This window comes from Amborella trichopoda, chromosome 10 (assembly GCF_054954075.1).
Source record: "Amborella trichopoda isolate Santa Cruz 75 chromosome 10, AtrichopodaSantaCruz75HAP2 v2.0, whole genome shotgun sequence".
NCBI lineage: Eukaryota > Viridiplantae > Streptophyta > Magnoliopsida > Amborellales > Amborellaceae > Amborella > Amborella trichopoda.
The window spans coordinates 23,670,198-23,695,186 of NC_142345.1; the positions used below are offsets into that span (position 1 = coordinate 23,670,198).

The following is a 24,989-nucleotide window of genomic DNA, read 5'->3' on the forward strand; positions in this document are numbered from 1 at the left end:
GTGGAGATGAAGGAGCGCCGCGTGAATAAGTGACCAACGTCGTGTGAAGACAAAGATGAGCAACGATGCAAGCATCATTGTCGTGAGAGCAATGCCGTGTGCGATAAGAGGGTAATGTCGTGCATCGACTTGGGGTGTTGCCGTCTGGTGCGTCGCCGAGTGTCTTGCCATCTGGAGCATCTCCTCAAGTGTGTCGCCAGAGATGAGCAACGTAGCAAAGCATCATCGCCATGAGAGCAATGCCGCGTGCGACAAGAGGGTAACGTCGCGCATCGAATTGGGGTATCGCCATCTGGTGCGTTGTCGAGTGTCTTGCCATCTGGAGCATCGCCACAAGTGTGTCGTCGCCAGGAGCGTCGCCGCCTGGAGTAATGTCGTGCGCTGTTGGTCAAGGGTGCAGCTGTTCGCGGTGTTAGCACTGCGTCGTATTTGTCAACGCCTCTTCGCGCAAGTGACCCCAGCCACAACCTGTTTTCCCAACCACCCGCGACGTCAGCCACAGTATATCTCACCTACCCACAGGCTTTTAAGTCGTGTCCCTCTCCACCTCAACACCATCTGCTCACCTTTCCCTTCCTCTTCTCTCGACTTTCTCTCTCTAGTGCTCAAGGGGGGACCCTCTTCACTACCGTCGTCGATGCTGCTGTTGTTGTTGGCTGTCATGAGGAGCAAGAAGGTGACCTGGGTGTAGAGTTTGGAGCACCATGAGCTTCAGGTAAGGGGGTCTAGCTTCTTTCCATCAACAATGGTAGGAAATGGGTTTTGAATATTGTTGGTAGATTTATGATAGGGTGAAAAAATGTGAGTATGAATGGGTCCTGATGGGATTGGAAGCACTAGCTGCGTGCCTCAAATATCATGTTTGTTTGAACCATGGAAAGGAACTTGTGGATTGAGAAAATTTGTAGAATAGCTCTCTTGTAAGGCTAGTTCCATATGAATGCGATTTTGTATGAAGTTTTATCTTAGTTAATGAAGTATTGAATGATCTTGAGTATATTTTAAGCTGGGTATTGAGATTTTTCAGAACTGTGATTGTTCTTGCGTTGCACTTTTTAGTGGCCAAACGCTGTCCAAACTAGCGCAAATCGGTCTTGAATGAAAAATATGCATGTCTATCTTAATTGTTCTCTTTACCTCACCTTGAAATTATGCACGGTTTAAGAAATACACCCCTAGGTGTGAGCTTTTGTCATTGTCACTATGCCTGGAATTTTTCAGCAACTGTTGCCTGTATTGCATCGATCTTTTGACCCACTTAACGGCATCCAAATGTTTTCAAAATTCCATTGTTTGAAATATTTCTGAGTAAAATTAAAGTCGTATGTTTTGAGAATTTCGAAAATCCCCGAGGTTAGTGAGGTATGCAACAAAATGTGGGGCATGTTGCTGTTGGGGCATGTTGCTGTTGCGGGACATTTCCAGCAACTGTCGTGAGACTTATGTCAAGCTTATGATCCATCAAACGATTTCCAAATGCGTTTAAGCTACTGTCATTTCGACGATTACTGTGTGAGCTTGAAATTCTATGTTTTAATTATTTTATGATTCTCTCTAGATTGGGAGTTACGCCTCGAGAAGAGGGGTATGTGTTGCCACACAACATAGAGACTTTCAAAATTTTTGCCTTTTACATGGTTTTGCGCTCATCTCTGACCAAATATATTCAAATCACCTTCATGTGAGCTTGAATAAATCTATTTTAAAATCGGCTTCAAATCACACTAAAACCCGCCACTGCTCAATAATTGTACTCCTTTTCCCTACAAGAAGGTCCCAGTTATGGAGGTGATAAAATATGCTCTTTTTGCTTGAATCTTTTACTGACCCATTATGTAACAGAGTGTTATGCATGCGAATTGATAAACGTCAATGATATAGGATGGTCTTCCTGTAATGATTGTCATATGTTAATTACCATGGAGTTGAGAGCACGATGCGATGCGACATGCAATGAGTGATGATTTGATAACTGTTAATACCTTATGATGGCTATGTGATGCATGTACCTGAATGTGACTATGGATTATGAATGTTAATCGACAAGTATAAGTGCCCTGAGATAGCCCTTGTGATGAATGCCTTATGTTAGAAAGTAGAGTGTACATGTCAGTTACATAGTTCTGTACGAGATATCTGGCTTTAGCAATGAGATTAACATTGTCTACCATGGAGTATTGACTGAATGTGAGTAAAGAATGATACTTGAATGTTTTGTTCTGATACTGCTATACTGACCACTATGCAATGGGTCACCCATTGGTAGTGGCTATTGACTTGTTCTGATACTGTTATACTGATCGCTACGCAATGGGCTACCCATTAGTAATGGGACTGATATGATTGGCACTATAAGAAGTCACTGGCATGCCTTGTGTGTATTGCATGGCTAAGAGTGAGATTGAGGGTGCCTGTTTTGAGAGTATTGCAGAGCCTACTTTTGTGATTGTGATTGATAAGGTACCTTCTTTGAGCGTATCATAAGACCTAACTATTGTGCTTGATAAGGTGCCTACTTTGAGTGTATCATAGGACCTGACTATTGTGATCGATATCGGTTAAGTGCGTGCTTTGAGCATATTGCATGACTTGACCCAGTAATTGTTACAGATTGCTTATGTGATCAATACTGGTTAGGTACGTACTTTGAGTGTATTGCATGACCAGACACAGTGATTGTTACAGACTGCTTATGTGATTGATACCAGTTAGGTGTGTGCTTTGAGCGTATTGCATGACCTGACCAAGTGCTTACTGTGGAATGAATTGTGCTCAATGATAAAGTAAGAACGAGTTCTATTATGATAAGAACGTACATTGTGAAACGTGTCCAGTTATAGATAAATGAATGATATCTTGATGTGCGTGACTGTATGTTTCATGATAGTGTTCATTGATGGAAGGCTTTCTGAATTGCTACTTCTTATGATACTTATTATCTGCACGACGAATTTTAATAATGACTATTTCTATGGACTAGATGAGAATTTTGATACTTGAAATAATGATCATGATAGAAACACCTAGGAGATTTCTTATCTATGTGATGTTTATACTATCATAGTTTATAAAGTGAGTAATGCAGTTTGTGATACCTGGATGTATTCATTGATAATGCTTAGTATCTAGACTTACTTACTGGGTTGTATAGCTCATTCTATCATTTTTACCATCTCTACAAGGCAATAGTCACAGGTGGAAGAAGTTTGGCCTAGTGGAAGTTGCTGGCATTTGGAACTCAAAGCCGTCGAAGATAACTCTTTCTCATTGTGGGTTTTATTGTCACTTTGACCCTAATTAGTGTTTACTGTGGGTTGTGTGTACTATCGGACCCTAGTGCCTCGAAATGATATGCAATGATTTTGATAAATGATATATAATGGATTTTGCTTCTGCATTCAGAGTTGATGTTTTAGTTTTTCCATTTTACCGCATTATTAAAGCGTTGAGTCACTCTGACCTAAGTGGCATTCGCTACCTCCGATTCACGGACCCACTCTTGGCTTCCCTCCGGCGATTACGGTAAACGGGACGGGGATGGGGTCGTGACACTTACACTAGGAATATCTTTTAGATCCCAAATTTTGGGGATGTGATCTCTAGAACCCAATAACCAACCTAATAAAAAAAAAAAACCTCACTCTCAATGTGCCAAGAAAAAATGACATCTCAAGATTGTATTGGAACTATCTTAATTTTTGGAGGGAATGATGGATCATGAGATTCAAATTATATATATATATATATGGAAAAGATCATGTCAGCCCAATGGCGTACTGCTACAGTAAACGCCAATGGCCCAGATTGAATATGGGCCAATATGATGATTACATATGTCCAGTAGTATTTTAATTTCAATTTTTTTCTAAAAATCAGAATGATCTAAAATTTGAACCATGTGTACATAAAAAAATAGGTGAATCTTCAAAAAATATAAAAAAGATATTTGACATGAAAAATTTGATCAAAATACCCCTGTAAAATTTTGCGGGTATTTCGATCAATTTATGTTGTGCAGATTATTTGTTTTATATTTTTATTAGGTGAGCCTTGATGAGAAGAACATACATCTAAAATTTCAATTGATTTGGATTTATAGAAAGAAAATTAAAATTCAAACACGAAAAGAAATCGTGACCGTCAGATCAGCCTAGATTCAATCTGGGCCATTGGCGTTTACTGTAGCGGTCAGCTTGTGGGCGTGCTGAATCCACTCCCATATATATATATATATATATATATATATATATATATATATATATATATATATATATATATATATATATATATAGGAAGATACTACAAAATTCCTATAGGCAAAAATGAACAATAATTTCGCCTACCTTCATCACCGTCCAAAGTTCATCGCATGGTCACGAATGTCTAGTGGTATTTTTTTTTTCATTTTTTTTTTCACAAATCAAAAAAACCTGAAATTTGAAATGTGTGTTCATAAAAAGTATGATAATCTAATAAAAATATTAAAAAAATATTTTACATGAAAAAAATTGACTAAAATACCCCCAAAACATTTCAGGGGTATTTTGGTTAATTTACTTTTTATAAATTATATTTTTATATTTTTATTAGATGCACCTCACTAAGATGTACACACTCTTCAAATTTCAAGTCATTCTAATTTGTAGAAAAAAATGAAAAACAAAATACTACTAGACAATCGTGACTGTGCGATGAACTTTGAACGGTGATGAGGAGTAGGTGAAATCACTGTTCATTTTCGCCTATAGGTGTTGGTAAGACTTTTCCATATATATATATATTCCAATTTACACAAGGGAATAAATGTATAGCATGCTCTTGAGGGAGCATAGTATACGTCCTCATGCCAAAAGATATTATACTCTTTGCAGGAGTATATTGTCCACTTACTCCTTCGGGTAAATCAGAATTTAAGACCTTGAATTTTGATAATGCAATCTCTTCAACCCTATAGATTAGCCTCAATTAAAAAAAAAGTTCCCTACTTCCATGTACATCAGATTTTTAGAGCACATTAGATTTTTAGATGGTGTGTTAGAAAGCTCAAATTTTCAAATTTTTTCTTTTAAGAATAACCATTTACTGATTATTAGGTAGTTCTCAAACTTTCATATTTTCAAAAAAGGAAAAGTTTATATAGAGCTGAGGCTCTAAACAATCAAATTAGAGCCTACGTCAAAAGTTTCATTAGAAGAGGTTTTTTTTTATGCCAAAATATCCTCTAATTGATCATCTCGGCATCAAGATGCATGGATATAAAAAAAAAAAAGGATTTCAAGTTTTGGAAAAGTATATTTTGTAACGCATTTTTGGACCGTCAATTTTCAAGATTTTCAATTTTTCATAGATATGTTGATTTACACTATTTTTGAAGCTTTAAACTTTATAAATAAAGATGAAATATATTTTAAGGCTATATCACAATGATGTCCAATATTGAAACACATTTCTTGAAACTATTTGAAGGTAGGATCTAATTTGATTGTTTAGAACCTAGGCTTTATACAAACTGCACCTTTTAAAAAAATCCTCCTAGGTTTTCTACCTGAGAGAGTAAAAGTATACTATGCTCCTGAGGGACCATAGCTCAAAAAATATATCCATGAGATGTATACATATATGGCCTCTATCTATGTCTTAAATTAAATTAAAGGGTGTGGGTTTTATGAGGTTGCAACTTTAAACAAATAATTATGGCGTATTTTCAAATTTTTTGGAACTCAATATTGCAAGATGTACTTTTTTGGGACTCAATATTGCTAGATGCACATTTATGGGATTTAAATTTTTTTTTTTTCCTTTTATATTCATAAATCGATGTCAAGATGATTAATTAAAGGTTTTTTCAACGTTAAAACAACCTTTTTCAATGGATTTTGGACGGAAGTACATTTGAAGGTTGCAACCGGATATAAGCTTTTTCCTGAATTAAAATATATTAATGTATATGTAAATAACAATTACATGTGTTGCTGAGAAAACACACACAATCTTTCGCAGCGAAATGATGGCGGCAACCAGTGCGACCACGGCTGCTGCTCCTCTCCGCTCGCTATTATTCTCTTCTCTTCCTTCACCTCCACTGCCATCTATCCTCAAATTGCGCTTTAGCAGGGCTTGTCTTCCTTCTTTGTCCATTACTAACAAGCATGCAGGAGCCAGGGTTCTTCAGTCTGAAGCCGTTGTTCTTAGGTGCTCCCATTCGAATTCTTCTTCTCAGATTCCATCTCAGGATGACAACGAACCTCCTCAAGAAGCCGTTCTCAAGGCCATCTCTGGTGATTTCGCTATTGTTACAAAAACAAAGGAGCTTTTTGTGTTTTTTTGTTTCTGAATTATGGTTGTTTCTGTGGACCCATTGATTATTTGGGAATCTATGGGATTGTGTTGTAGGAAATGCTTGGATTTCTAGGGTTTTATATTTTCGAATTGAGTTTCGGAGTTTATGAAGATATAAGCTTTCATTATTCATTTTTTTTCTCTCAATTATTGTTGTTTCTGTACCTCAAAAAAAAAAAAAAATTGTTGTTTTGTGAATTCATGTTTGTTTGAGACGCATTCAAGGGGCTACGGGCAATTAGTGAATATCTTCGATTTTTTAGCGTAATGAATAATTTTATTATTTTAGATATGTTTTCTGGTACGTGTTATGTTAACAGCGTAAAATATCTCAATTCTTAGGTTTTCGGTGGAATTTTTTATGCCCAAGATTTTGTTGAGAAAGCATTGGAATTCCTTTGATTAGAACTATACTTTGATTGAAAGAATTATGGATTGTTGCATGTATTATAGTTTATTTTTATTCATAATCATTATTTTGTTGTTTACCATGATTTGGATTCTAAAATTTAGATCACCTTTGCTACTGTACATTTTTCTGGGGCACCTTTTACTGTTATTTTGACTCATGAGAGCTTATATAATCTAGGCAATTTTGGGGTTAGATTGCTGAGGCATTAGGTGGTTGTTTAACTCATTTATCCAAACTTAAAGCAAAAAAAGAAAAAGAAAACGTCTTTGGCAAAGGAATATTGAAGGATAAGTACATACTTGACATGGGCTCAGAATTTGGCACCTGGCCAAACCATGTGACTTGAGCGAGTCTAAATGGACTTGTCTGAGTAGTGTACAGGCATTAAAATGCCTTCAAAAAAGTAAAAATAAAATAAAATCCTGGAAAAAACGGAAAAACAGGAAAGATGTTTGGGGGGAGAGAGAGCATTTGGGAGAATAAAGAGAGACACTGTGGGATAGTGAGTGATAAATATGAAAACAGGGGGTGGATTTCCACTCCCTTTAGAGAGAGAGAGAGAGAAGAATAAAGGTGGCAGATTTCTGCCCCCTCATAGAGAGATGAAAAAAGGAGGGCAGATGTCCACCCTTTTTTATATTGAGACGAAAAAGGGAGCAGATTTTCCATCTCTTTTAGAGTGAGAGGAATGAAAGGAGGAGGCAGAACAGATTTCTGCCCCCCTTTCAAAGAGAGATGAAAAAAGGGGCATATTCTGTACCCAATTTGTGAGAGAGAGAAATAAGATAAGTAGGGTGGTGGCCCCTTTTTCTGTAAACATGACTTCTCCAGTACTCGAGCAAGTACAAGTACTATGCGCTTTCCCATGTACCTGTGTAGGTATATAGGAACTTGCCTCAGGTACTAGCCAATCCCGAGTAATTTGGCTAAGTCTGAGATGGCTCGGATGAGTTTTTGAATGCCGAGAATGAAATAACAGTTTTAGGAATCGGGCTTGGGCTTAAGTGGTTAGTGGTTGACTTTAGCAATACTACATCTCAAGCATCTCAAGTTCGATTCATACCACTATGCTACCCTGCGGCCCCCCCTCCTTCCCAAAAAAAAAAAAAAACAGAGCAGTTTTTTATCCTTGAAATGCATTGACTTTATTACCAAATTATAAATGCAAAACCCGATTAATCTAAAGAGCAAAGAAAGATGGATGACATTTATAGACAGAAAAATTGTACAAATTACGTTATTCTGCTTGCACTGATTTCAAGATACAGGTGATAAATAGTTGGTGTAATATTGACAATGTTTACTAGGAGACAACAGGTTCTCATAGGATTCCTGCTGCAGTAGAATAGCTTGCATGTGGCATGTGAATGCTAATTTGAGGCTGCCTACTTAGGATGCTATGGACTTTGGCTATATTTTCGGGGTATATTGAACAAAGAAACAATGTAATTTCCAAAGGCATCCATACAGATTTCATGTGACTTATGAAAACAACTTCAAGGATTATGTTATCAGTTAATGATTATGTTTGCTGGAACTTGGAAGGATTATGTTATCAGTTAATGATTTCATGTGACTTATGAAAACAACTGCATTTTTCAGGTTTGCTCTTTTTATAAGTTTCTTTAGTGCCCAGCAAATAAAATGGCTATCTTCAGGAAATTCTCCCTTTCTATCTCTCGTCTTTGATTGTGTTTTTTTGGATGATTTTCTACAATATTTTAATAACTGATATAAAGAAGAATGTTGATGATTCATGTAAAATATTGAGGGATGTTTGTACTGGTTTTTAGAGGTTTCGAAGTCTGAAGGAAGGGTTGCACAAACAACCAATGTTGTTATTGGAGGTACAGTAACAGGGGATTCAAAAAATGAATGGCTTGTTCTTGATCAACAGGTATGATATTGATCCTTTTCTTGTTATACACTATGGGTTACAACACTTTTATTTCTGTTTTATTTTGAGCTCCGCCTTTGCAAGATATCCCATTGAGTGCTTCATTTGGAAGTTTCTTTTAATGAAAAATAATTCCATTAAAAGAGATGCCATTCTAAGGCGATATGTATTTTTTTCTCTTTAATCAATAATTTAATTTACCTATTTAGCATAGAATTTGCCTCCCTTAGGAAGCAATAAAATTTGGCAACAACAAAGTTGGACATAATTATTGTGTTTCCTTAGAAATCCCTCTCGAAAGGTGAATCTCCTCTAAACGTTCTAAATTTCAAATAAGGTTCCAGGAATCATGTTGCAGTACCACACACCTAAGAAGCCATGTGACAAATGAACAGATCACCAGCCAAAGAGTAGTTGGAATTACATCTTCTGATGGGTCAGCTTAACACTAATGCTACTTGTTGGCTACCACAATTTAGGCCTCCAAAGTTTTCTCAGTATTGATTGCCGTTCTTGCAACTGTCTGAGTTCAGTTATGTACCCATGGTGGGAAGAGTAATCCACTCAATTTTCACTTAAGTTCCACTCAAGTTCTAATTGGTATCATGATTTTTTTGTATCAAGCCAAGAAGCCTAAATATCTGACATCACTTCACTCCTTAGAGGTCATTCGGTCATTGTGTGAGGCTTAGTGAATAAACTCTTTCTAGACAATCTTGATAATAAATAACAGAATCAGCTTTCTCAAGCTAAAAATGTTTTTTTTTTTTTATGCTGTTAACTGTTTTCTCAAGCTAAAAATGTTATTAACTTTTTGTTTGAAATCACCCAACGATCACCAAGAAACATGGACCCCATAGAGCTTGTTTCTTTCCATCTTATCCCAACCTGTGCTTGCAAGAACCCTATAAAACAATAAAGGTTTTTCCTAGAAATGCTGATTGCTCAAAGCATTCACTTCCATAATCCTATACTAGAAAAGATGATCGTCGAATATCTCTCATTCCCACTGCAAAGGGATGACATATTAGCCGTGGCGACACCCCGTCACTATGGAGGATCAATAGTAAGATATCTACTTTTAGAACATTAACAAAAAACTTAGCAACTTGGGTTTCGCTTCCTTCCTCCAGGTTCACTATGGGAGAGTTCTACCATGTCATCACCCGACATCTTATACATGGATTTGGCTAGGAGGGTCTTTTCCTCCTTTTTCCTCATGCTGTCTGTGTTGAATGGTTTGTGAATCGTCCACTACAAGTGATCCTAGCTATAGGAACATATTCATCCATGAGATGGAGAATATTTATTGCTTCTCATGTCTCTCTTTGTTGTCTTCTCCGAAAGATAGGTGATACCTTGGGGATAGGCTTGAGTCACTTCCAAAATATATGCCTTGAGAAATTCACTATCGGCCTTCATACCACCTAGGAAGTGAACACATGATTGTCCTCTACCTGCATATAAATCTCGCCCAAGCAATCACATTTATCCTTTCAATGTACTACAAGGACGAGGTGTTTATGCTAGTAAAATGTGTTACTTCCAAACTATACTCCTTAAGACATTTGCAATCAGCGTTAATACCACGAAGGAAGTTAACACATGATCTTCCTCCATCTGCATATAGATCTCGCCCTAGCAATCACATTTCTCCTTTGAATATCCTACAAGGACAAGGAGGCATTCATGCTAGTAAAATGACTGTTTCCCAAATTCATTATTGATGTGTTGTTGCGTTAAGGAGCTTCTCTCTTTCAATTAGCTACTTCTTGCTTTAGTTTGTAGCTTGAGTTTATTGCCTAAACAGATAGCAAGGCTTTTATGTGACCCATAGTTTGGTGTGCATTTAAGCATAAGATTGTAGCCGCTACAAAGTTCAAAGGAGTTTACTAGCTGGGGCATCAGTAACTCTTTGTTTGGATTCTACTTGGTGTAGTAGCTATGGGCTTTGCACGGAAGAATTGATCCTTTAATCTTATTTGTCATTGACGAAGTTTCTCACGTGAGTCAAGGATTGACGGTTACTTGGAGACTTGTTCATCATTTGAGCAACTCAGCAGCAGACTCTCTCGCCAAGGCGGGTGCTACAAATGCGACAGACTGAGTATTTTTTTCAAACTCAGCCAACTCACCCCTGGGGTTCCCACCCTCTCTCCCTCTTCCTCTTCGTCCTTCAATTGTGTTCCCCCTCGGGGGCATTTCTGTATAGAGCTTCCTGATTTAGGCAACCGATTTTTTGCTATATATAGCCCCTGAATCTCTCAGGCAGCCCATTTTTATACTCTTACCCCTCCAATCAATACAATTGATAACTTCTTAAAAAAAATGTTATTTGCATGTCATGGGTTTTCTTATAGGTTTTGTATATCATTATTTTTCTCGTCTAATACAGACCAGTGTGGTATTAGAGCCATCAACTTGAATTGGAGCAAGTAGTTGTTTCGACTTTAGTTTTGTTGAGACATGCATACTTCTTCTAATAGAAGAAGTGAAAAGTGGAAGCCATTGTAGTGCAAAATGGATGCCTGTAAAAGTAAACAATTGATGGTCAATTCAAGGTCAAGGGTCGGCAAACCATGACAAGCTCTTAGATCACTTCTTATGTAAAGTTGTTGTTTTCTTTTTTTCCCTTGGTGTGATTATCTTTTTCAACCAGGCATTCTTATCTGCGTCCTTTTTCGTGGGTTATAGTTGAATCTATCATGGATGATAAGACACATTGTAATGTGTGATGTTCTTCAAGCTTTAGCAGGCGGCTCCATACTAAGCAACATGAAGATAATATCTATATGGGTCTATTTCATAGGATGGATAGTATGGGGATTAGCATGGAATATCACTGCTCTTTAAAGTCTCGTTCAATTTTGAAGGCAATTAGCTAGGGTTGGGGTCTATGGTATCACTGACCCCTGTTCTCCTTTATATGTCTGCTTTACAAGCAAAAAGGCCACATAAGAAAACTACAGTAACCAAAAACCAAAAAAAAACAAAAGGAGAAAAGAAAAAAAAAAAGGCAAAAAATAAAGAAAATGAAATGAAACTATGCATTACCAAAGCATAGCTGGCAGCCGTCAAAACTAATGGGCGATATTATTTTAGAGAACAAGAACAAAGCATCCCCCATACTCTGGTACACCATTGTTAAATTGAAACATAGCAATTAAACATTTAAATGTTGGGTTGGATACAATGCCCTAGCTCTAACCAATAAAGGAAATAGTACAGAACCACTTCAATGGGGACGAGTCTAAATAAAGATTATTTATGCCTGAGTCGAGAGAAGCAACCATATATTTTACACCAGAGGGGAACTCATTAAATAGCGATAATATGCATACATTTGTGAAATGAAATGATTATGTTGCTACCCTTTGACCTACAAAAGCTTGTATTTCCCTCCCCTGTTGGTATATATATCGCAACTTTTAATGTTCCAAAATATGGGTGGTGTTTAGGAGTATCATAGGATAATGGATTCATATTATTAACATCACAGGTGAACTCTTATCCAACAGTAAGGGGTTTTACTGCCATTGGTACTGGAGGTGATGATTTTGTGCAAGCCATGGTTGTTGCCGTTGAATCAGTAATTCAGCAGCCAATTCCAGAGGTGAGTATCACGTAATTATTCAAATCCTTTTTTCTTTTTATTGAAATGTTAGTTCAATTCCTTGGACAAGAAAAACTATATGAGCTAGATGCTATTCATTTGTCATACAGGTTTAACTCCATAACAAAAATTAACTTTTTGCTTCTTAATGAAAATGTTTGTTAATGTATTATTACTGCTGCTGCTACCTGGTCTTTTGTTTTTCTTTTTGACTGTTGTAACTTATGTTACAGGCAAATTGCTTTTCGTTTAATTATATTGATCTCTTTTTCATATTCTATTTAGGTTATTTTTTCATGAGTATCTCATCTATCCTATAAAAGTTACCCATTCCTATTGGAGTGGAACTTTTCCCTAGTGAATATATTATGATGTCTATAATAATACATGGCGTAAGTTGCTTTATAGGACGTGATGTACTAATTTAAGAAGTAAGTACAAGGGGTGGTGCCATAGATTTTGAAAAAAAAAAGGGACATTGGATGAAGGAGACATGTTGGATTCTTGGTGGTAAGAGATGCAAAATCATGGAGGGTGGGATATACGATGAAAGTTATTAGGCTTGCCGCTTGCCCAATGTTTAGACACTGGATTTCAGATATTGGAAACCAACAGAATGCCCAGCATTTGGTCAATTTATGTTTTGCTGTGTTTCTTGCTTGGATTATTGAAAAATTTACATGTCACACAAAATATTATTGCATTTACCAGGATTCCAGTTTTTCGCAGCTCTAATGATTTCCCTCAGACTTCTTTTGGAGCTCTCCTTTATTGATGCAAGTTTAGTAATTATAGGAGTAGAGATGAGGAAGTAGTTAAATTTGATGACCAAGAAATATAAAAAAGAACGCACGTCCGATATCTTGGGTTGATAATCCAGGAAAATGGAGAGATTGAGGAAGATGTTACACATAGAATTAGAGTTGGGTGGGTGAAGTGGAGATGTGCAACTGGAGTTTTATACAATCGCCACACAACAATGAAGCCGAAGGGGAAGTTGGGGGGAATGTTGGGTGGTCAAGAAGAGATAGAATTCAAAAGGAAAACATTTAGGAGAATTTAGGTGTGACTCCAATAGGTGATAAGATAAGAGAAAGTAGACTTACGTAGACTGGGCATGTGCAACGCAGATCCAGTACAACACCTGTTACGAAGTGCGAGTTGGTTCAAGTAGAAGACTTAAAATGGGTAAAGGGTAGATCCTAAAGGATATAGTTTGAAGTATTGAAAAAAGATATGGGGACTTATAGCCTTCCTGAGGGTATGGCCTTAATAAAGCAGAATAGTGGACCCCGATTTGTGTAGCCGACCCCATTAGTTGGGGAAAGGTTCTGATGATGATGATGATGATGATGGAGCTCTTCTTTAGTAGAAATCTCTTAAGTAAATAATGCAAATTTGATTTGATTTCTAACACTTCATATTAAAACACAACTCTCCCCATCAAGCTCTGCTCAAAGAACACCCTCTGCGAGGATTGTGAAGACCCTTGCTCTCAGTCTTATAGCTGTACCTATGATCCACCAAATAATAAAGAGACATGGACTTGTTGCACATGAATGCGCCATAAACCACTTCATAATGCTTCTTTCATGATGTTGAATCTGTGTCAGCATCTCTTTCTATTCCACTACACATGCATAAACCTCAAATCTTCTTGACCATTGCCATTGTCCACGTGTTTTATGCTTGACCCGATACCATTTGCAAGAATTGAATCAATTAAAGCATCACTCAATCTAGTCATGAGCCCATTGAATTAATTGAAGCCCAGCAATCACAGAAGTACTTCTGCTGTAAATCCGAACTCTCATGGTTTTGAACCAGAACTTAATATTTTGGCAAAGTAGAAAAAGTTACAGGTTCATGTTCCTTAAGGGTTCAAATTCTTAACCTACCTCAAGCAAACTTGTCTACATGTTGTAAATACCGTAGAGTTTACTTGAACTGAATCAGAACATTATAGAAGTACATAATGTCCAATAACCATGCCAATCCAAAGGAACAATGACCCTAATCTGAACAAGATCTCAAAAGGAGAAACAATTGAAGAGAGTATTTAGAAATACTTATTTGAATAAAGACAGGCTACACCGGAAATTTATTCTAGTGTACTTCTGCACTGTGAAATCACCATGATCACTTTCTCTGTCTCTGTGATCATAAATAAAGCTTTTATTAATGCTTTCTAATCTTGCTTATATGTCCTGCCCTGCATTGATAAATTGTAGCCTTTGCCAAGGCCACCTTATTGTTTTCCCAAGTTCTCCATACTCTTTAGAAAGGTATAATGCTATTGTTTGTGTGACCCTGCATGAAGTTGAGCAGTATTCAATTACTCAAACTCAATATCAAGTGAAACAGTTAATGTGGAAAAACTCGAGTGACTTCTTCAAAAAAAAATTTTGGAGTTGAGAAAAGAAAAAATATGCAAGTGTCCATTACTCCATGTTGGGATTCTAACTCAGCTTGTCACTAAATCATAAAACATTGCTTCCACATCGCTACCCTTGGTTGAAAAAAAAAAGAACAAAGCATTGCTTCCATATCAGAAATGTCCTCTATATGTCACTACCTATGTATATTTGTTATCGATGTCCAAAACTTAGGCACAACTAAGTTTTATTCACTTGTTGAGCAATTTTCTTAAGTCACATATGTGGTCACCTTGAGGCCATCCATTCCTCCTTATTAATCAAAACATTAACAAACTAGAAACTGTCTATTAACTATCACTATGGCCTAATCTATACTTATGCCCATAGTTAAGGGAACCTTGTAGGTAGGGTGACGATCCCACTCCGGAACCTCGATCCCACAATTCCTGCAAGGGATCTTGTAGGGACCCTTTTTTTTCAATTTTGAGATCTCACTCCCAAAGAAGGGGACCACATTCTATCCATCAGTAGAATCCAGATCCATTTCGAAATAGATCCCGGCTCCCATCAACTATGGTCGAAGGTTTTGGTACATTAAAATCTTGGGTTTTATGTTTGTGGGTTCTACTTTCATTAACAGATGATACTAGTTTAGAGATTGCCATTGTCCGAAGTTCCCATTAATTAGGAATCATAAGTTCCATGATGTTAAAATCCAATCCCTTTTTTCGCGTAGCACGAAGTTCCATTATTTTAGATTCTTAATTTGAACTAGGCATATTTTTTGTCTTGTTGTGTAAGCCATTCCTCTTATATGTGAGAATATATACTTCATTTAGAATCTTATATTTATGATGTCCTATTGTTTTAGAGTCTTAAATCTGATGACAATTGTGAGATGAGAATATATGCTTTCATTCCAAGCTTTAAAAAGCTTATTTTACGTCAGTCAGAGGGAGAGAGAGAGAAGAGAGAGTAGTTCATCTTGTCCTCTTGTCCCTTCGGAGAGCTGGCCTTTGAGAAACAATGGAAGCAGAAGAGACTACATTCGAAGAAGATGACTCTTGAGTGGTAGGATACTGGGTTGGCAAGGACTCAAAGGGAATGCTGCACGCAAGCTTGTATCATGGACTGAAGATGTAGTGCTCACAAGAAAGATCGACTTATAAAGCTGTTGTTATTCACGTGAAAATAGATAAATCCATTGTTAAGGGCGGTGGGCACTTAATAAGGGATCCTTGGTAAATCGCACTTGCGGACCCGGGGCCAATCAGCTGAGGACCTTGATTCCTATACTTTAAGAATCACGATATTAGAATAGGAGGAACCCGGTTATATGACATACAGAAACCTCGATTCCGTAACCAAGGGAACTCGTACTACCTCTACTTACAACCTTATTATTTTTTATAGTGGAGCTTAGATTCTTGCTAGTCAAAACATCGAACCTATTGACATGGGATCTCGCTCCTTGTCTTGTTCATTGTACGAACACCGATCCTAACCTCAGCGAGCTTCCACGATAGGGCGGTTCGGCAAATCTCGAACTGATCCCGCTCTTGCCTCTAACAACTATGCTTATGCCTATTGAAATATACCTGATCATCACTTTGTTGTCTAGCTTTACACCTTGTGCTATGTTACCATATGAGCATCATGAGGTATGATTTTGTTTTTCTCTCTCTACAATTCTCTTGACTTTGTTTCTTCACTTCGTGCATTGCTTGATCATACTCTTCTTTGAATGTCTTCCATAGGATTGGCCTGACCAAGAATATTGATTGCACCTCATAACACACAAAATTCATTGTCAAAATGTCCTACGTTGCAGTTATTGATTTCATAAGAAGTTCAGGTGCTTATCCCCATAATCAAATTCTAATTTACTTGTCTGAGTTGCTCCAAAGGCTATTCACTAGGAATGATGTAACTTCTCCAGTTCACAGAATTATGTTGGTAAAAGCTGCCTTACTGACTGTATTTCTAGACATGTTATTTGCTTAACCTAGGGAACAAACAAGATACTTTTATCCTATCTTCTCTGAATGAAGAATCAGGACATTCATTTGCTGTTGATGCACATTAGAAAAAGGTAAAGTTCCTTTGCATTTCTAAAACCTCAAGCAAAAACATTTTCAGCACTCCTGAAAGGTCTATATCTCTTTTCGTCAAGGGATTAAAATATAAAACGCATGCAAACCCTAAAAATGTGCTATGTACTGCTCTGATATGTTGTCCCATCATTATGCTGCGGAATACAATAGATTTACCAAGGATATTTCTTAGGGATATCTTTTTTTATTTTTTTAATGAAATTTTCATTTACTAGATATAGGGACATCAATACATGCTTGAGGAGGAATCACCAAGAGTCGAGGATTTTAACAAGGGACAATGGAGATCAAAAGTAGAGAAGGGATAAGCCTTAAGAAAGGGGACATGATTCCTCCTCAAGAATTCACTAAATTTAACAAGGGACAGAAGAGATCAAAAGTAGAGAACAGAAAGCCTTAACAAAGGGGAAATGATTCCCCCTGAAGAATTCACTATCTTCAGAGTTCTGAAAACAAAGTTGTCGATTCATCCTAGAACCCTAAAACAGAAACTAATATTTAAGCAACCCCAAACTCGAATAAAATCCTGATCGGCATTCTTTGATCCCCACCACCTACTCTTATCTTTATAGGAAAGGGTAATTTTCCGTAGTCAGATAAGTTTTTTGGGCTCGGCTGCATCAATATTCTTTTCAAAAAGTAAGCAATTGACAATAAAACAGTCGTAATCCCTTCGATTTGTCAGTTGCAGCCCTTTGGATTTCTTCTTTCTCAACCCACACCGTTGGTCTCTCTCTACAAACGTTCAGATCAGTTTGCCTTAAAACCTTAGATATTTTTATCTTGGGGCCTCCCATTTTATGAAACCTCCAAAGGCATGAAGGCAATAAGTGCTTGTTGGTATCTATGATGGACGGTGTGGATTTATTACCCAATATTTCCAAAAATATCCATACTTGGAGATTCTTCTTGAGCATTTATCAGTGGCGAGTTTTGCACAGATACTGACACTGGTTTCAGTGTCTTGTACATGTCGTAGTGTTCAAATAACACATTACCCCAAAGAAAAAAAAATAAAAGTTTATTCCTTTAACTCTGATCAAAATCAATTCCATCCTGTGCATCTCAGTAGAAGTGACCCCGTGGGTAACAGAATTTCTCATCGCAGCTCACCTCAACCTTGTGATATTAGACTTTGTAAGTTTGTGTTGTACATCATTCTTATTGCTTATCCTGCACGAGGGAGGAAACAAGCATTTAGATGTTAAAACTACAACTACAAACTTATTATTCTATTCTATTCGTTTGTTGAATAAGCATGGCAGTTGCCTAAGATAGCTGAACTTACACTCTTTTGGCTATGGTATATTAGTCTTTAATTACATAAGTTGACATTTTTGTACTTTGAGGTTTACTTTCCATGGCTTTGAGATCCTTATATGCTGGAATGTCAGACCTATTTAAAGTCCTTGATAATAATTACATTCAGTTCCTAATCAAGTAAAGGGTATGTTCTCTTGACAGCTTATATTAAGATCCTACTTTAGTTTTCCTGTCCCTGCATTGTGAAAAGTGATATTTTTTGCTATTTTTGTATCCACAGCCTTGAAATTGGCTTATTCTAATTCGCAATGTGCTTATGGGTGTACTTATTTTGGGTCTTTTGGTACAGGGGCGTGTGTCACAAAAGTTATCTTCCAGGGGAAAATACGTATCAGTAAAAATTGGACCCATTAGGGTGCTCTCAAGTGAACAGGTCTCTCTCTCTCTCTCTCTCTCTCTCTCTCTCTCTCTCTCTCTCTTATTGGGATATTTGTCGGTTAATGGATTGTGATTGCATGTTTGACAGGTTCAAGCGGTATACAATGCTATGAGGAGAGATGACAGGATGAAATATTTTTTGTAAGGTGGGTGTATCTACAGGTGCTCAATAGGTAGCTAAGATTATTTTGTCTTATCATATTTCTAATAAATGGGTTCATATTAATCTAGAGCTGGCATGTGTTCAGGGTGCTCAGATTCAGGATTGATCATGTAACTCTGCCTATTTTTTACCAATCATTTTTTCCATTAACTATATATTTACATCATATGTTCAAAAAATATATATTTACATCATTATACTAAGCAGTGATTGAAAACAAGGAATCGATGCCTGACTTGGCTACCAGGCAATTCAGGTCAACTCGACAATTCGGGGCTTAAAGCGATGAGAAACTTGAAAAATTGTTAAAAATGTCATCAAAATGGCGCCACTGAAATGATTTCCCATTCGCTCTTGCACCTCCATCTAATTTCACAGCATGCACGACTATGTGCAGTTATGGGTACTGCCCTTTCTTTGTTACAGTACGATTATCACGATCCATTTCAGTGGGTTTTTCCGTTGGTTGATGTATTCGGTACATCACCCCCTAGTTAAGATTCTTTCTACAAGTAACTGAAATGGGCATATTTCCAAATGGGTTGTGGATTATCTAATGAATATTAGGGGATGGGTCCTTGCGTTCGCAGTGGTGGTTGTTAATCTGGGTCGATCAAATGATCACGATTGTATTTTATGTTGTAATTTTAATTAGTTTATATAAATATAAATCACTTGAAATTTTGATCATGTGTTCTTTAAAAATAGAATAATTCAATAAAAATATCAAAAAACTATTGTGTAAAATAAATTGACCAAAATATTTTGGAAACTTTTCAAAAGCATTTTGGTTAATTTATATTATGTAAATTATTTTTTAAAATATTTTTATTAAGTGTGCTTTATGAGAAGAATAGACATTCAAAATTTCATGTGCTTTGGATTTGTACAAATAAATTAAAATTAAAAAACGAAATTGAATATGAGTTATTGGGCTCATATGTGGTTACAGGTTAGTGGGTATATGTCATCATTTCCTATATATATATATATATATATATATATATATATATATATATATGAAAAAGCTGGGGTTAGCCACTTATTCATATGAACATATGATTTTAACTGTCTAGATTGAATCTGGGCCGATCTGATGATCACGGATGTCAGGTAATGTTTGAATTTTATTTATTTTTCTATAAATTTAAATCACTTGAAATTTTAAGCATGTATTCATCAAAAATAGGTGAATCTTCAAAAAATATCAAAAAAATATTTACATGAAATAAATTGACTAAAATACCCTCAAAAAGTCTTTGGGGGTATTTTGGTCATTTTTTTTACAAATAATTTTTTTTATATTTTTAGTAGGTGCACCTTGATAAAAAAACACACACATAAAATTTCAAGTGATATAAGTTTGTAGAAAAATAAATAAAATTCAAGCACTATTGGACATCTGTGATCGTCAAATCGGTCCAGATTCAATCTAGATCGTTGGGCTCATATGAGCTAGTGGGCTAACTATAGTTTTTTCCATATACATATATATATATATGAAAAATACTACGAAGCGCCTATAGGTGAAGTTCTACAGTATTTTGTTTATGACTCTTATCTCCGTCTAAAATTCATCACACGGTCACAATTGTCCAGTAGTATTTAAATTTTTATAATTATTATACGATTTATATTTATCTAAATTTTGGGGCATGTATATATATATGATCAAGTCACATCAAAATAAAATGTTAAAACAAATCATAGTCATAAAATAAAATGATGAAATTACCCTTGAAACTTTAAGGGGGTATTTTGTGTAATTTTTATCATTCAAATTATTTGTTTTATATTTTATTCATATGCATCTCGCTAATGCGCACATACTTACAACATTTCAGAACATTTTGATTTGTAAAAAAACTATTAAAATTCAAATACTATCAGACATATGTGACTGTGTGATGAACTTTGAACGGTGATAAAACCATAGGTGAAGTTCTATAATATTTCACCTACACTTCATCACCGTTTAAAATTCATCATACGATCACAGTTGTCCGATAGTATTTGAATTTTCATAATTATTATACTAATTAGATTAATCTAAAATTTGGGGCGTGTGTACATACGACTAAGTTGCACCAAAATAAAATACTAAAAAAATATTAGTCATAAAATAAAATGATGAAATTCCCCCTGAAACTTTATAGGGGTATTTTATACAATTTTTATCATTAAAATTATTTGTTATTTTTTTATATTTTATTCATGTGAATCACACTTAGGCGCATGCACCTACAAAACTTCATATCATTATGATTCGTAAAACAAATATTAAAATTCAAATAATATTACACATTTGTAACCATGTGATAAATTTTGAATGGTGATAAAGCCGTAGGTGAAGTACGGTAGAACTTTGCCTGTAGGTGTTTTGTAGTGTTTTCCTATATATATATATATATATATATATATATATATATATATATATATATATATATATATATATATATGGTGCGGTTTCTATAAGGTTGCAAGCTTAAACAATCCAATTAAGTCGCACCTTAAAATGTTATCATAATATGTAATTTTGTTGTAAAAAATTCTTAGTATTATTTTAAAATCTATTTTCATACCTAATTAGAAAATTTAAATTCCAAAATGGTTAAAATCAAGTAGTTCTATAAATATATGAAAATCTTGAAAATGGATGGTTTAGATAATGTGTTGCAAGATGCACTATTTCTGATATTCAAAAGCTTTTTTTTTTTTCATATTCATAGATCTTGATGTCGAGATGATTAATTAGAGGGCTTTTTAAACATTCAAACAATATTTCTGATAGATTTTTGAGGTGCATTTGTGATTCTACATTTTAAGATTGCAACCTTATATAAACTTTTCCCATATATATATATATATATATATATATATATATATATATATATATATATATATATATATATATATATATATATATATATATATTTCACCTTAATTCTTATAACCTTAATTCTTTGAATTTGTTTATCTGTTAAACTATTTTAACTTGTTTCAGAGTAAATAAGCGAATAAGATGCTATTATATCTTATTAATTCTTGCAAAATCCTATAATAATTAAATACAAAGAATATTAAGCAAACAAAGGGAATTATAGAAACATCTATTACTAACCACTGTGCGTAGGTAAATTCTCTAATTTTTATACTGAATAATATTTTAAACTGCATAATGAAATATTTGCATAATCAAATATTCATAAAAACACTTTATTCAAACTTGTAGCACACTGTTTACATTACAGGATAAAGCACACTGATATAATTACAGAAAGCACATTGATATTATTACAGAAAAGTAAAGCAGATAGTATGGAAGCAAACAGAAGACTCAAACAGAAAGCTCAAACAGAAGACTCAGAGGTAGAGAGATAAACAGAAAGTAAAGTAAAATGTTTATGGAAGACTCACTGGGTGCATATACAATAGCTGGAAAATAGTTTCCAGTTTTCTGGGCAGTATGTTGGAAGAGAATGGAAATTGCAGTCACGCATATTTCAGAAAAGGAGAGAGTATTGAACCTGGAATATTTTGGCTACGAGGTCATGGTAGCAGATATTGGATATGATCTGGTCTTTCTAGAAGAGGAAGGATTTAAGAGAAAGAGTATCTCAGAGAGAAAAGATAAGCTCAGAGAGAGAAGATGAATTCAGAGACTCCTTGGTCGAGGAAGGAGAAGAACCAGAAAGGCTTGAGAAGAGAGAAACCTTAGAGAGAGAGAGATTTAGACCTCAAGGTCTGAGCAGAGAAGAGAAGAAGACGGTGTCTTCAGAGAGAGAGAGAGAGAGAGAGAGAGAGAGAGAGAGAGGAATTTCGACCTGAGTTGAAGAAGGAAGAGGTCGACCTTATATAGAGGAGGTGCCTTAGGTTCGAAGCAAAGAAGAGAAGACATAAAGGTAAGGTGAGAGGACATAAAGGTAAAGAGGTAAAGAGGATGGGACTTGACATGACATAAAAACGACAAAAGAAAAAGTATCTGCTACAGTATTATTTGGCTTTTTCTGTTAATGGCCACAGTGAAAGCATCTGGCACAGTGTTTGTTTTGTCCTGTTGTGTCGGTGCCACAGTTCTTTTTTGTCCTTTTGCGTCGGTGCAGTATCTTTGTACGATCTTTATACAGTGGTTTGTCGGTGATGAAATTGGAAGGGAATCTTTATGTCGGTGATGATCTTTTTCTGTATTGGTGATGATCTATGGTCGTTGACTGAACTCATCCGGATCGTCTTCATCTTCGTCTGGATCAGTTTCTTCCGGATCTTCTATTGGGAGATTGAGATATTGGTTGACATTTAAGGGAGAGGATTGTATTGTTTCGTCAGAGGAGACTGGCTTTCTCCCTGCTTCAGCGAATATTTCTTTCATCTGGTTTTCTAACGTCTCTTTCGAGGCATTAGGGTTTGCTAGCAACATATTTCTTAGGCACGTGGGAAAATCAAAGGAAGTATTGGCTGTATTCTGCCTTTGGGTTTTTTTCAGGGGTTTTGGAGGAATTCTTTTTGGAGTGAGTGAGGATGGGTCTATATTAAAGATGTCCCACCATTTTACGGAGATAGTCTTTTCAAGTCTTGGTATATAGGTATAATCAGAGGTGGTATCAGGGGAGATGGTGTACTCCCATTTCATTATCCAGGGTATTTGGTACAAGGCTATAAAGTAGAGGTAATTGTCTATGGTATTATCATTCTGGTTATAGGCTTGGAATTTGTCCTGCACTACTTTGAATGCAGGTGGTAAAATTTGAACAGTTGATCCCCACACAAAAAACCAGTTTTTGAACCAGGTGAGAAAGCGTTCTAAAATATGTAATCTGAACTGGATATACCAGCTATGAGTATAATTAGGATTTTGATAATAGAAAAATTTGTGCCATGCTTCTATATATTCGGCATACTTAAAATACTTGTATGAAAAGTCTGGATTTTGAAGTTTCTTTCCATGCGCGGGATTACAACCCCACTCTTCATAGGAAAGTATATTTTTGATCTGGACTTTACTATATGCAATAGTCCGAGTGTTTTGTTGAAAATAATGGACTACAGAAATGGATCCTGTTTCCATTAATATCGCTTCAAAGTATTCTCTTGTTTTGACCCCATTGGAAGGGTTAAGATGGTTGAGCAAATAAAGAGGAGCAAGTTTTATGGGCTCAGTATTGATATATTTCTCATTGATAGTAATATCCATGAGATAGGCTCTTTCAAGGTAGGCAGATCTGGGTATATTGGATGGAGTAGCAGATTTGCTTTGTGCTGGAGAATATGTAGGTTTTGAAGCTGTTGCTTCAGGATAGGTAATTCGGTGGACAGGAGATTGAGAAGGCGAACGAATTGCAAAAGGCGGTTGTTCCCCTTCATATGGTATTATTTTACTGGTTATGGGTTGTTTGTCTCTATGAGGAGTACCTCGAGAACCCATATTAATAGGTGAAAGTAAAGGTGAAATATTAATATTCTTATTGTCTTCGAACAGTTGCAAGGCAAGTGATAAGGGCTGTTCGTCGTGAGAGTTAGTGTTGCCCCCCTGCAAAAATTCACGGGTTAAAAAATCAGGGAATGAATTAGAAGACCCGCGAAGGTGTTCGATAAAAAAATCAAAGGCGGATAATATAGCATGCCATCGAGCAAATATTTGTTTAAAAACTAAATTTTAAACTTCTTTTTGCAGAATATCCGTGGCTGCTTTGCAGTTGGTTCGTATGAGAAAATGTTGATTTAAAATATCACTTTGGAATTTTGAAACACAATGAACAATTGCTAAGAGTTCTTTCTTAACCATGGAATAATTTAATTGAATAGTATTCCAAGCTTTGGAAGTATAACGAAGTAATTGTTCTTGAGAATCAATTCTTTGTTTGAGAATACCACTGAGGCCTTTGTCAGAAGCATCACATTCTATGATTTTAAAAGCAGTTGGATGAGGTAGGGAGAGACAGTCTAGTGTCTTTACCTTGCTTTTAATTACCTGTACTGCCTTGGTATGGATATTGGTCCATGGTGGAGGATAAGGAGTCTCTGAATTCATCTTCTCTCTCTGAGCTTATCTTTTCTCTCTGAGATACTCTTTCTCTTAAATCCTTCCTCTTCCAGAAAGACCAGATCATATCCAATATCAGCTACCATGACCTCGTAGCCAAAATATTCCAGGTTTAATACTCTCTCCTTTTCTGAAATATGTGTGACTGCAATTTCCATTCTCTTCCAACATACTGCCCAAAAAACTGGAAACTATTTTCCAGCTATTGTATATGCACCCAGTGAGTCTTCCATAAACATTTTACTTTACTTTCTGTTTATCTCTCTACCTCTGAGTCTTCTGTTTGAGCTTTTTGTTTGAGTCTTCTGTTTGCTTCCATACTATCTGCTTTA

At 35.9% G+C, this 24,989-nt stretch overlaps 1 protein-coding gene across 1 annotated transcript; it reads left to right on the top strand.

The window, feature by feature from the left end:
• The first annotated feature begins 5,982 nt into the window (after positions 1–5,982).
• LOC18428178 (phosphoribosylformylglycinamidine synthase) lies at positions 5,983–18,837 on the top strand. The gene is made up of 5 exons (XM_088850168.1): positions 5,983–6,278; positions 8,545–8,648; positions 12,148–12,261; positions 18,366–18,449; positions 18,543–18,837. The coding sequence occupies exons 1-5, from the start codon at positions 6,005–6,007 to the stop codon at positions 18,597–18,599; spliced, it is 633 nt and encodes a 210-aa protein (XP_088706294.1). The 5' UTR covers positions 5,983–6,004; the 3' UTR covers positions 18,600–18,837.
• The last annotated feature ends 6,152 nt before the right edge of the window (positions 18,838–24,989 follow it).

Excerpts from the sequence above, each read along its gene's own strand:
- LOC18428178 (XM_088850168.1), top strand. The coding sequence starts at position 6,005 with ATGATGGCGGCAACCAGTGCGACCACGGCTGCTGCTCCTCTCCGCTCG. Across the intron at positions 8,649-12,147 it reads GGCTTGTTCTTGATCAACAG|GTGAACTCTTATCCAACAGT; the intron begins GTATGATATTGA and ends TTAACATCACAG. Across the intron at positions 18,450-18,542 it reads GGGTGCTCTCAAGTGAACAG|GTTCAAGCGGTATACAATGC; the intron begins GTCTCTCTCTCT and ends CATGTTTGACAG.